The sequence below is a fragment of the Macaca mulatta genome, chromosome 5 (assembly GCF_049350105.2).
Source record: "Macaca mulatta isolate MMU2019108-1 chromosome 5, T2T-MMU8v2.0, whole genome shotgun sequence".
Lineage (NCBI taxonomy): Eukaryota > Metazoa > Chordata > Mammalia > Primates > Cercopithecidae > Macaca > Macaca mulatta.
Window position 1 is genome coordinate 6,684,027 of NC_133410.1, and position 13,668 is coordinate 6,697,694.

General features: G+C 53.4%; 1 protein-coding gene across 3 annotated transcripts in view; it reads left to right on the plus strand.

The window, feature by feature from the left end:
* Nucleotides 1-13,668, plus strand: part of PPP2R2C (protein phosphatase 2 regulatory subunit Bgamma) — a 246,517-nt gene that overhangs the window by 214,769 nt on the left and 18,080 nt on the right. For all 3 annotated transcript variants that reach the window (XM_015137940.3, XM_015137941.3, NM_001261139.1), the window contains 1 exon segment: nt 5,700-5,864. In XM_015137940.3, coding sequence (XP_014993426.1) covers nt 5,700-5,864 — 165 coding nt within the window.

A 13,668-nucleotide genomic window follows, 5' to 3' on the forward strand; every position in this document is an offset into this window, starting at 1 on the left:
GGGCTGTCGGTGTGGGGGGATGTCGGCGTGGGTGGCTGTCGGCGTGGGGGGGTGTCGGTATGGGGGCTGTCGGTGTGGGGGGCTGTCGGTGTGGGGGGGCTGTCGGTGTAGGGGGCTGTCGGTATGGGGGCTGTCGGTGTGGGGGGCTGTCGGTGTGGGGGGCTGTCGGTGTGGGAGGCTGTCGGTGTGGGGGGCTGTCGGTGTGGGTGGCTGTGCAGGCGCCCATGGCACTGGCGTTGTGTCTGCTCTTATTTCCCAACTCCCAGGAGGCACCTTGGGTGAGTTAGTGTCCTGTGGCTGCTGTAGCAAATTGCCATAAACGTCATGGCTTCAAACAACAGATATATTCTCACCGTCCTAGGGGCCACAAGTTCTCAGTCCAGGTGTTGGCGGGGCCATGCTCTTTCTGAAGGCTCTAGGGGAGGAGCCTTCCTTGTCTCCTCCAGCTCCGGGGCTCCAGGTGTTCCTATAGCCATTGCTCCCATCTCTGCATTTGTCTCCACGTGGCCTTCTCCTCTGGTGTCTCCTCTTCTGTTTCTTAGAAGGTCACTTGTCATTGCATTTAGAGCCCACTTGGGTAATCCAGGGTGATCTCATCTCAAGATCTTCAACTACATCTTCAAAGACCGTTTTCCCAAATGAGATCACACTCCAGTCTCTGGGGATTAGGATGTATGGACATATACTGTGCTAACGTATTTGTGGGGGCCACTCTTCAACCCACCGCACTGGAGAAAGATAGTCTGTGCTCAGTTGAGGCATATGGGATTGAAGAGCGATTTTACCTTCTCTGCTTTTCATCCTCTCTGCGTAACTTGCTCCGCTCTCTGGAATTCCTACCTGTGTCTGACAAACTTTTCCTGCAGGGAAAATGACTCTTAGCTGCTAGAGTGTGACTGGAAGTGAAACAAAAGGCCACCAGACAGTTGGAGTGGAATTAGGTGGAAGAACAGAAGGTGAATAATTCAAGCCGCTTTGCCAGGGGAAGGGGGACTCTTAAATGAGCCTAATTATGCTCTTTGCTAAGGGACGCCAGTCCTGAAATGAACCTTGTGAAGCAGTTTTTCAAGTAGGATTTAGGCGGCTATCATGAAGCAGGGGTGGGGCCACCTGCAGTTAGTAATGGAAAGGAAAGGGCCCAGACCCTCATTTTGCAGATGGGGAAACCAAGGCTTGCAGAATGGAAATGATGTCCCAATGAGAGCCAAGACCAGATGCCCAGCTGGGGGTCCCCAGCTTCTGACCTGGTGCTGGTCCTGCCAAAGTTAAAGCTGCCGAGTGTAGTCACAGGGCCAAATGCTTCAAAGTCTACACATGGGGGGCCACGATGTGAGGCAAAAAGGTGTGTTCGCGGTAGCTGAGTTTGGGCGTAATTCTCGTGCCCCAAAGGCTTCTCCCACAGCTACTTCCCTTGTCAGGAGTCCATCTTCAGGCCCCTGTGTTATGATGGATTGAGGGAGCGCCAACAGGGACCGCCCCATTCCGTAATTAATTCCTTTTGCAAAGGGCTGGGCTGCAGGCCTGGGTAGGTCCTATGGCCACCTGAGCCAAAGTCTTGGAGAGGTGGTCTCAGGGACCGGGTGAGCATGGACCCAGCCCAGTGCCCACACCCTGGAGGGTGCTGTGCTGCCCAGAGGTTCTGGGCACGGCTCTGGGCCCTGGAATTCAGAGGGTCGGGACTGCTTGCCTCCCCAGGGAGCTCTTACCTTGGGGACCCTGTTGTGGGGGACCTGCCATGACAGTGATTTTGCTCCTTCTGCGGGGTGATGTGGATGCAGGGCCTCTGTGTCTCACATGATTGTTTCACACCAGCCACCCTATCCAAAGACAGAGAGAAACAGCAGGAGAGATTCCCCTGTGATGGCTCCCCCATGGTCCTGGGCTGTTGGTGGGACCCAGGTTTGGGGGACTTTCTCTCCCCAAAGTCAGGCCCTCGATCCCTTTGCCTTTGGGGACTCTGTGTCCCCAGCCTATACATGGGGTGCTCGATTGAGTGTCCGTGCCCATCAGCCGGCCCTGGGTTGCTGTGGCTCGGGTATGTTTGCCACAGGGCTAGAGATGGAGTGGAGCCCTGCGTCCTTTTATTACTTACTTACTTAATTAATTAATTTATTTTTGAGATGGAGTCTTGCTCTGTTACCCAGCCTGGAGTGGGTAACCTCTGCCTCCCAGGTCAAGCAATTAATTCTGCTGCCTCAGCCTCCCAAGTAGCTGGGATTTCAGGCACACACCACCACGCCTGGCTAATTTTTTTTGTATTTTTAGTAGAGACAGGGTTTGGCATGTTGGTTAGGCTGGTCTTGAACTCCTGAGCTCAGGTGACCTGCCCGCCTCGGCCTCCCAAAGTGCTGGGATTACAGGTGTGAGCCATGGCGCCTGGCCTTCTACATACTTTGAAAAGTTCTGAAACATTCCCAGGTGGGAAAGGAAGGAGCGTTTGGGTGGACACTGAACCTGTCGGGGGGCGCAGGTTTTGCAGTGGTAGCAAACAACCTGAAGATCTCTGAGGCTTCAAACACCGACTTCAAACCTCCCACTCACACTGCAAATGTGTCTGTCACAGGCTGGCTTCAGTGCGATCTCACTGCAGAGGGAATGGTATCACAGCAGACCACGCGCTGGCTCTCAAAACTTCAGCCTGGAAGTAACATGCCTCACTTGTCTGTTCATTGGCAGAAGCAACAAGCCGCTGGCCACTCTGGGTCCTGAAAGGCCGAGGGAGAGGACTCCCCTGGGAGAGAACCTGGAATATTCAAGGAACGCCCTGTGTGTCAGCATTTGACTTCATCCCACCGAGTCCTCCCGTACCCACTGTGCCCCATGAGTTATAACCCCAGGAAATACAGCGAGAACGCGTGTCCTGATGACACAGCAGAACTCACGCGGGACCCGCATTCCCGGGCACTTCTGTTGCTGCCAAGCCTCCCGTGGCTTCTGTGTGTCTCAGGGTGTGCAGAGACAATTTAGCCCCTGTCTGCCCTGCCTCTAGTGCACATTATCCATGGGCTGTGACATTTCCATGGGCTGTGAATGTGTGTGACATTTCCTCAGTGGCCGCACTTTTTCTCTGGATCCCATTTTAGTGAAGTTCAGTAAGGCCCTGAGAGCTGCCTGAGCGGGTAGCATGTGCTGGAAAGCCATGGGAGGCGTTTGGCCCGCGAGGGCGGGGCTGCCGGGCGGGCGCTGGTGAAATCAGCGTGGCAGGAGGAGGGCTGTTTTCTCCCTTGGCCTTCAGTATCATTTTTCATTATTTAATCACTGCTTCTTTTCATACTGGAAAACTGTAGTTTCCTGGGAAACCAGCCAGGCAGTGATGACAACTCGTTTTTCCCTCTTTATTTTTATGTGATTCTCAGTTTCTGGTTAATGATGTGCTTCCGGGAAGCAAGATTTGAGCACGAGCACAGAGACCCTTGTAAGTGCTTTCTGACTGCACAGATCAGCCATTATTTTTTCCTGGCATTTTATAAACCCTCGTGTTTAGAGAGGTCGGAAAATACTGCTTTCTTTTTTTTCTTTTTTTTTTTTTTTTGAGACGGAGTCTCGCTCTGTAGCCCAGGCTGGAGTGCAGTGGCCGGATCTCAGCTCACTGCAAGCTCCGCCTCCCGGGTTTACGCCATTCTCCTGCCTCAGCCTCCCGAGTAGCTGGGACTACAGGCGCCCGCCACCTCACCCGGCTAGTTTTTTGTATTTTTTAGTAGAGACGGGGTTTCACCGGGTTAGCCAGGATGGTCTCAATCTCCTGACCTCGTGATCCGCCCATCTTGGCCTCCCAAAGTGCTGGGATTACAGGCTTGAGAATACTGCTTTCTTGCTTGCCTTTTTTTTTTTTTTTTTCTGACAGTCTTACCCTGTCACCAGGCTGGAATATAATGGCGCAATCTCGGCTCACTGCAACCTCCACCTCCTGGGTTCAAGTGATTCCCCTGCCTCAGCCTCTGGGACTACAGGCGTATGCCACCACTAATTTTTTTTTTCAGTAGAGATGGGGTTTTGCCATGTTGGTCAGGCTTGTCTCCAACTAATTTTTTTTTTTTTTTGTATTCTAGTAGAGATGGGGTTTTACCATGTTGGCCAGGATGGTCTTGATCTCCTGACCTCATGATCCACACGCCTCGGCCTCCCAAAGTGCTGGGATTACAAATACTGCTTTCTTATTGAGAGAGACAACAGCTTGGGTGGAGGAAGAGGGAGGGCAGATGGATTTCAGATTTTCCAGAGATAAAATAATAATGGAAACTGACATTCATTGAGCTTTGCAACACATCAGGCAATGTGTGAAGGGCTTTGCCTCTGATGGTCTTCACAGAAAAGCGATGAAGTCATACTGCTGACTCATTTCACAGATGAGGAAGCTGAGGCACGGATAGCTGGGAACTCGCTCAGGGTCACATAGCCAGGAGGTGACAGAGCTGGGATTCAAACCCCAGACCTTCCGACTCCAGGGCTCACATTCACCTGAAAAGTCAGAGGAAACAGACCCTGCAAAGCCCCATGCAGGGCCGGGGAGACCGGAGCCCAAGGTCATTGCTGTGAGACGGGAGAGGGCCTTTCTGTCAGGGTGACAGGTGGGATCTGAAGCTGGAAAGCCGGAGAGAGGCTCGGTGGGGGCCAGTCCTTGCATGCTCCAAGAGATTCTGATCTGCTGCTGGGCAGCAGGGAAGGGCCAGGAAAAGAGCAGGTGCTGGGGCCGGGGAGGTCGTGAGGCTGAATCCAGGCTTACCACTCACACCTGGGCCACCCCGGACACGTTGCTCATCTTCTCTGTACTCCAGTGTAACAGTCAGGGATACTGCCTTTGCACGCAGTCAAGTCCGTGACTCCAAACAAAAAGCGGACATTTATTGGCTCCCATCTTTAACATTCTGTGGGGAATGGCTTCAGGTGCAGCTTGATGCAGGATTCCAATGGCATCACCAGATCTTTCTCTGCACTCTTTCCACTGTCTGCCCCACCCTCAAGCTCCAGGGTTTCTCCTCATCCTGGCAGCAGATAGAAGCCCCTTCTTTCTACACCACCCAGCCCAGCAGCGGTGACCAAGCTGCATCCCAACCTTTTCAGTATTCCAGCTCCTGGGGGCTGGAGGGCACAGATCAGAGCCGAGCTGGGGCCGACCCCGAAACCCAGAAGAACCTTTGCCCAAAGGAGAATCTCCATACTGCGGACAGAAGAAGGGGAGTGAGTGCTGGGGGCCTGAAGGGAATCTCCCAGATGCCCACACACTGAATTCCAGACACAATTTGAAGAGGGACCGGGAAGACTTGAAATCATTCACCAAGAGCATCCACCGCCCAGCATGCAGTAGGCACACAATAAATGCTCTTTTCCTTCTGCTTGGCAACCAACAGGGGGAGGAGGGCAGAGGAGAGGGGCTCCACAGGTCAGTGCTATGTGTAGCTGGAACTGATGCACCCTCACTGGGGTGGGGTGCAGGTGTTGGGGAGCAGGTCAGGAGGGAAGTGGTGGGTCCAGCTTCATGGGGACAGTGGACAGGCACCTAGAAGGGGTGGCCGGCAGGTCGTTCATCATGCAGGTCTGCAGCTCATTGGCTGGGATGCATTTTGAGGGTCTCAGGAACAGAGAGGCAGTTCAGACACAAGGGTGGATGGCTTTGCCTGGGAGAGGTGTCAGAAACCTCCAGGAAGGCGGAGCATTGAGGGCGCGCTTCACTGCCCCTTCCTTGACCGCACTGCTCCCAGACATCGTGGACATCAAGCCGGCCAACATGGAGGACCTCACGGAGGTGATCACAGCATCTGAGTTCCACCCGCACCACTGCAACCTCTTCGTCTACAGCAGCAGCAAGGGCTCCCTGCGGCTCTGCGACATGCGGGCAGCTGCCCTGTGTGACAAGCATTCCAAGCGTAAGTGCCGGTACCTGGGGTAGGGGGCTGTGCAGCGGGCAGGTGGGCGGGTGGGGATGTCCTGTCCTGGTGCAGCTGCTGCAGGGGTGGTGGTGGGTATGGGATGAGCATATCCTGCACTGGCCAAGGTGGGTGAGCCCATTGCTTCTTTAGTGCTGGCTGGTCGGGGAGCCTGGTCTTGCCACCTGCTGCCCCCCAGAGTCCCTGCACAGCCAGGAACATCCCAGCTTCTAGGGTTCAGGGCTCTAGGACCAGGGTCAGGGCATCCAGAAGGTAAGGAGGCACCAAACTTAAATATCGCCTCCTCTCGGAAACCTTCCCAGACCCCTACTTTAGATCAGGATCCTGCTCTGTGGCCCTGCAGCCCCCAAAGCTTCCCTTTCTTCCGGAACTAGCCACACCCGACGAACTTGCTGTGGGCTGCCCATCTTCTCCGGCTCCTTGGAGCAGGGTCTGTAACACCTGCCCTCATCCTAGAGCCCACCACAGGGCCTGCTGGGGGGTCCCACAGGGGTATCCGTGGAGGTCTGAGGCTGAACGAGTTCCAGGGGACATTTTGTGACACAGCAACCCCCAGCATAACAGCTCACACCGAACACTCACTCTGAGCCCAGCCCCCACCGAGGGCTTCACCTGTGAGCTCATCGAATCTTCATACAAGCCCCAGGAGGTGCTGTTCAAAAGAAGAAACAGAAGCTCCAGTTATTGGCCCAAGGTCACCCACATTCAGTAGTGGCAGGGCTGGGCTGCCTGGCACTGGGTTGTGGCCACGGGCTCACACTGCCACAGCCGTCCCAGAGGTCCTTGATGGTGCGGGATCAGGCCATGGCATCCTTCTTCCCAGACAGCCCTGCAGGGCTAGCAAGGGGCTAGGCAGGAGGGGGGTGTCCCCCAGGCAGAGGGCAGGGACTTTGGTTATCTGGTTCCCCTCACTGTCTGTCCCCAGCGCCTACCATAGTGTCTGGAAATAACTCTTGTTGAATAAACCCGGAGGAGCCTGACTAAAGCCTGGGTGCCAGTGGCAGAGGGCTGGTTGGGAGTGACAGGGCCACACTGTTCCCTTGGGGAGTCTGGTTTTGCTGGGCAGTCAGAGACAGGGTGCACACCAGCCCCAGGACTCAGGCTCAGGGCCCCCCAAAACCTCCAACTTCTGCCTCCTTCTTTGGCCAAGTTCTGGCCCCCACGTCCACCCCTTCATCTCCTCTGGGTTTGTCCACGCTCCGTGTGTCACACTCAGCCATCCAGGCATTCAGTAGGCGCCTATTCCCAGCATGGGCGTGCAGCAGAGGCCAACCTTCGGGAGCTGGCATCTGCCGGGGAGACAGGCAGTGAACACATACCTGATGCATGTCAGGGCATGGCGAGCAATGGCACCAACACCCACAAAGTCAAGTACAGGGACAGCGGGGTCAGGGAGGGCCTCCCTGAAGAGATCACAGTGGAACAGACACCCTGAGGGGGTGGGCCATGCTGATCTCTGGGGAAGAATGTTCTAGAAGGAGGGAACTGCAGTGGCCATGACTCCAGACATTGCCTGTAGGTCAAGGGAGGGACTGGGTTTTGTTCTGGGTGAGCTGAGGAGAAGCTGTGGGTTGTCGTGAGATGGGGACTTGAGGATGAGGAGGAGACGCTGCAGAGGTTCCCCGGGGGAGCAGGCATCGGAGTCCCCTGCAGGGTCTGCAGAAAGAAATGGTGACCCCAGGGGTGGGGGTGGGGGTTAGGAGGTGGGGCAGGGCTCACCTGGCTGCCCCTCAGGATGTTGCTTGGAGGTCGAGTTTTGCCTTGTGGGGCGTGACTCTGCAGTTTGGTTTGAGCTGTGGGTGAAGGTGGGGCTGTGGCCTGAAACAACAGGCGGTGCCGGGGACCAGCAGGCAGGTTTCAGACCTACAAGCCTGAGGCCCGTATTGGGCTCCAAGGAAAGGGGTGGAGTAGGCAGCCAGATGTCCAGGCAGCAGTGCCGCCTGGAGGCAAGTGTGGAGTTAGTGGCCCGTGGACGGATGGGAGGCCAGAGACCAGCTGAGATTCCCCTGGTACAGGGGGCCCGGGGCTGTGTCCTGTGCGTCACAACAAAGGACCACACACTTGGTGACTTGAAACAGGGCATATGTATCGTCTCAGGCCACAGTCCCATACCCGGCTCACTGGCCGGAATGAAGGTGCTGTGGGCTGGTGCCTTCCGGAGGCTCTTTGGGAACGCTGGTTTCCCTGTCTCTTGTAGAGGTGCTTCTAGAGGCGCTGCGTTCCCTGGCACGTGGCCCCTCTCCCCCACTCTCCAAGCCCACAGCAGCCAAGCCTCTCCCATGACTCTGACCCTCCTGTCTGTCTTTCACATATAAAGACCCCTGTGATCACCTTGCCCTCCCTGCCCCCACTCCGATGATCCAGGATGACTTCCCCGTCTCAAGGACGGCTGAGTTGTAGCCTTGATTTCATCTTTGGCCTTAATTTGACTTTGCCATGTAGCACAGCATAGTCACAGGTGCTAGGGATCAGGACGCAGCCATCGCTGGGAGCCGTTCCATTGCCCACTGCAGGGCACTGCCCCCACCACCTACACCACCTACGCCTCCCGCCCATTGACTCAGGCCGCATGGGCCTCCAGCTGTGCTTGTGTGCAGCCGGCTCTGGGTCAGAATGGGATGGGAGAATATTGGGGAAGAGAGGAGACTCTTCCTGCTCCTGGTCCGTCCCCGACCCTCTGTGAGCCCTGTGGGAAGGAGGACGGGGCTTCATGTCACCCCGTTGTTTATACGGGTGGAAATCCAGAAACATCCTCAACATCCTAATCTTAAATGCTAAGATTATTCAACTCTTCTAAAATGAGCTAGGCAGCTTTTTCTTTCTTTTTCTGGAACCATTGGTGTAATATATCTGCTCCTTGAAGTATTAGGAAAACTTGTGTGTGAATCTATTCGGCGTCCTTTTGAGGGAGAGGAGGAAAATGTTAAGCCACCAGTTTAAAATGCCGAGAAAATGATGTCGACAATGGTGACATCCATGTAACAGGATATTGTTTGGTCATGTCAACTATTGTTGTAGAAGATTTTTTAATGCCACGGGGAAACGATTATGATGAAGGATTTAGGGGATAACAAAATAAGGCTAGACCACCAAAAAAAATGGAAACAGAGAAAACTCTGGAAAGAAATACACGGAGTTGTCCCTGAGTGGTGAGCTGTAAGAAACTGATGGGATATTTTCTTTTGGTGTATTTTTATTTTAATGATGGATTTGCACTTTGAATCAGAAAACACATGTGTGTGCAGGAAGGGTGGAATTTAGGGAGAACAGAGGCATAGGACAGTTTTGTGCACCCCTTGATGTTTGTGTGACATGTTTTAGTGGGCCAGAGGGCGCAGTCAGACCCCCTTTGGCTCCCGAAGCCTGTGCTATCTGGTTCCCCAGGGCAGAAGCAGCGGTCACATATACCTTGCACATTTTGTGAGTCCAAGCACAGACGCATCCATTTCAGTCACATGATTTCATATGCCTGGTAATGTATGAGCCTCGTGTGAATCAGCCAACAAACTCAAGAGTACAAGAAATATGAGTATTTTCGATGACTCAATTCAATTTCCTTCTTCACCCCCAGCTCCCAGGGCTGCAGTGAATATTGACTTTGGGGCCTCGGCAGATTCTGCTCCTCTCCGGATTGCACTGAGGTTCTAGAAGGCTCTGGCAGGCCGAGGTGCAGAGAGAGGGACATGGTGTCTTCCAGGCCACTGAGGACTTTTGACTGTGCCTGGGCGACCTTGGGGCCAGGTCCTTGCTGAGAAATCCCCAAGGGCCTGTTGGCTGTGCCCAGTGACTCACCTGGGAGGTTGGCATCATGCTGACCTCTGGGGGCTTTTGCCCCCATCAGTGATCCCAAGTCTGTAGACAGGGTGGGGCTGCCTGTGATTTACTAAGGTTTTATGTACACTTTTTGCACACACAGTCATAGGCGAAGTTGGTTTTTAATTTTCTTTTCCTATACTCTCTTTGCCCAATTTTAAGATTCTTCAACTCTCCTAAAATGAACTGGGCAGCTTTTTCTTTCTTTTTCTGGAACAGTTGATGTAATATATCTGCTTCTCGAAATCTTAGGAAAACTTGTGTGCAAATCTATTTGGTGTCCTTTTGAGGAAGAGAAGAATTTTTTTCTTTTTTTTTTTTTAGACAGAATTTGGCTTCATTGCCCTGACACGATCTTGGCTCACTGCAGCCTCCACCTCCTGGGTTCAAGGGATTATCTCACCTCAGCCTCTGGAGTAGCTGGGATTACAGGTGTGTACCACCATGCCTGGCTAATTTTTTTTTTTTTTTGTATTTTTAGTAAAGACAGGGTTTTGCTATGTTGGCCAGGCTGGTCTCAAACTCCTGGCCTCCAGTGCTGGGATTACAGGCATGAGCCACCATACCCAGTCAAGAGAAGAAAAATTTTAAAAAACCAGCTTAATTTCTTTTTTGATTATTGATTTATGCAAATTTTATTTAAAAATTTTCTGGAATATTTTTCATTCTCAAACTCAAAATCTTGTACGGACACTTTCTCTTTCATGCCAGCAAAAAGATTGTGCAGCAATTTTTAGCATGCTTTTACAGCTTCCATTTCTCCTCGTTTAATTTGCCACATATTGGGGTGAGTGGCTGAATGAAGTGTCTGTCCTTCTGTGTGCCTTGTCCAGGCTGTGTTTTGCTCTGAGGCTCTCATGGGAAATCAAGCACACAGCTGATTTCCAATTAGCAGGTGGTGGCTGTTTTTAATCTGAACACAAATGGCTGTTATTTGAGCTAATTTTTAAAAAGAGATTTGGGGATTAGGATTAGTTCTTCACCTCCCACTTCCATCCACGTATCCAGTTACTGCTCAAAACTCAGGGAGCGGCTGATAGTGACACCCCGGAGATGTGCTCACAGCATCATTTTCCTAACAGAATCAAACTGCGAATGAAGAGCGTCCTGGATGCAGGAAGACGCTCCTTTCTGAGGGTCTGAGAAGCTCTGTAACTCCCCTGGACCCCTCCTCCATCAGGGCAGAGCTGGGGGTACACAGGCCACTCTGTTCCCTCTGCAGCTTCCCACCTTTCTCCGAAGCACTAGAAATCCGGGTCTTGTGTCTGCGTGGCAGGGTGACAGGGTAACCATGGAAACAACCGTACATGAGTCCTCAAAATAGACAGTTACTTCTGCTTATGACAGCACAGAGCCCACGGAAAGAAAGGGCCGTGCCCAGAACACCGGGATTTCTTAGAATAGGGGGTGATGATGGCCGAGACCCTTCGTAGGTCCCCAACGACGTGCCTGGCCCGGTATTGGGTGAAATAATAACCACAGCTCATTCCTTGCACGCTTAGTGCACACACATGCTGTTTTCAGTTTATATCTCATTAAACACTCAGCACCTACAATGGGTGTGTTATACTCTTCATCCTACAGATGAGGAAATTGAATACACTTGACCCTGCAATGATGTGGGGGTTAGGGGTGCAGACAGTGCCCGAACGCAGTTGAAAGTCCACACTCAACTTTTGACTCCCTCAAAACTTCACTCCTAATAGGCGACTGTTGGTGGGGAGCATTACCGGTAACATCAACAGCTGATGAATATTGGAAGAGACTGGAGTCTACCTGGATTTTATGCATTTGTGACATACCTAACTTTTTCTTTTCATGTATGTGTGTGTGTATCCGAGGCTACAGGGTGCATCTGAGTTTTTTCCAATTGTGGCAAATCTCCAAAATGTTTTCAGTGTATTTATTCGGAAAACCGCACATCAGGGGACCCACAGGTTCAAGCCTGTATTGTGTGAGGGTCGAGGGGCAATTGTATACTCACTTCCCATCGCTGTGGGAACAATTGCCACGAGCTTAGTAGCTCAAAACAACACACCAGACTGTTGTACATTCTGGAACTCAGGGGCTAACATGAAGGCATCAGCCGCCTGTGTTATCTCTGGAGGCTGCAGGGTGGGGCCTTTTCCAGCTACTAGAGGCTTCTAGAGGCTGCCTGCACGCCTTGGCTCATCCTTCCAACCTCTGCTTCCATCATCCCATCTCTTTCTTCCATCTTTGACCTTCCTTCTTCCTCCTATACAGACCCTTGTGATGGCATTGGGCCCATCCAGATTATCCAGGGTCACCCCCTACTTCAAGGTCCTTCACTTAATGACATCTGCAAAGGCCCTTTTGCCATGTGAGGTAACAGGTGCACAGATTCTAGGGTGGAGGATGCAGATGGATGGCTTTAGGAGTCATTGTTGTCTACTGCATTGAAGCACAGAGAGATTAAGACATTTGCCCAAGGTCACACAGCTAAGTAGAGTCAAGATAGAGCCTCAGAGAGTCTCATGCCTTCAGCCTGCACTCTTTCTCCCTTACTCATCACAGAAGCCTTGAGAACTAAAACTCTTACAGGAATTGTGGGTGAGCTGGGTTCTTTTTCTTTTCTTTTTTTTTTTTTTGAAACGGAGTCTCACTCTGTTGCCCAGGCTGGAGTGCAATGGTGTGATCTTGGCTACGCCTCCCGGGTTCAATCTCCTGCCTCAGCCTCCTGAGTAGATGGGACTGCAGGTGCCCGCCACCACGCCCGGCTTTTTGTATTCTTAGTAGAGACAAGGTTTTGCCATGTTGGCCAGGCTGGTCTCAAACTCCTGATTTCAGGTGATCCGTCCACTTCGGCCTCCAGAAGTGCTGGGATTCCAGGCATGAGCCACTGTGCCCCACCTGAGTGGGTTCATTTAAAGGGGCTGTGTGGAGTCAACTCACTCTAGTAATGGGTCTGCTGCGGAAAGACCAGCCCCAGCCCAGACCCTGCAGCTATCTGGGTGCAGGGCCGGGGCAGAGCTCCCCAACAGTGGGAATAGCCCATGTGAAGGCCCTGTGGCTGGATACAGAGGCTGGTGAGAGGAGGTGAGGTCAGAGAGGTGTGTGGCTGGAGGAGGCCTCAGGCCAGGGCAAGAGCTTCGGGTTTCCTCTGAAAGGGACGGCAACCACAGGGCCGTCCGAGCAGGGAGTGGGCCAGCCTGGCCATGTGTTCACAGGATCCCTCTCGCTGCCCAGTGGAGAATAAGCTGAGGGGCGAGGTAGAAGTGGGGGCCGGCTGAGGGCAAGCGTGTTCATGCAGGGGAGAGACGCTGGTGCACAGAGTGAGTGGCCCGTGCAGGTGCGGAAGGGGCTGGGCCCTGCCCCCCATCTCGGGTGGAGCTGCTGGATTTGCTGCTGGATTGCATGGAGAGGGAGGGAGGGTCCGGGATGGCTTCAGGCTCTGTGCAGAGACCAGGCTCCTGTCTGTGTGGAGCTGTGTGGAGGAACCACAGGAAGTGCACTGGTAAATAAGTAGGCGCCTTGGAGTGGGAAGGTTTCCATGAAGGGCGTCAGCAGCCCTCTGATGCATTGCTCCCCAGGGGCCAGGAGAGGTGTCCCTGGGTGAGAAAGAGCCTGGGAATGGGAGTGGGGGTGCCACACCCCACAGTAGTGGCTGAGAGGAACCTGGCTGACGTCAGGACCCGTGTGGCTGGAACAGGTGGAGAGGTGGGCTCTTGTGTGCAAAGATGGGATGAGGGGAGAGTGTGCCGGGCCCGGGGGCCACAGCTGGGCTTGAGTTTTGTTTTGTTTGACGGGGCTCGATCACATGGTGCTGGGCAGGGAGTGACAGCTGTCATCTCTGCATCAGTGAGCACCTACTGTACCCACCCGTGCCCTTGTAGGAACTCTGCCCCTCCCCACTTTGTACATCCTCAGGGCTAGGGAGGGAGGCCGCACAGGAGGCCCCTCCCCACACAGTGGCATCACCTGGAACCCAGGAGCAAGCCAGTGTCAAGGG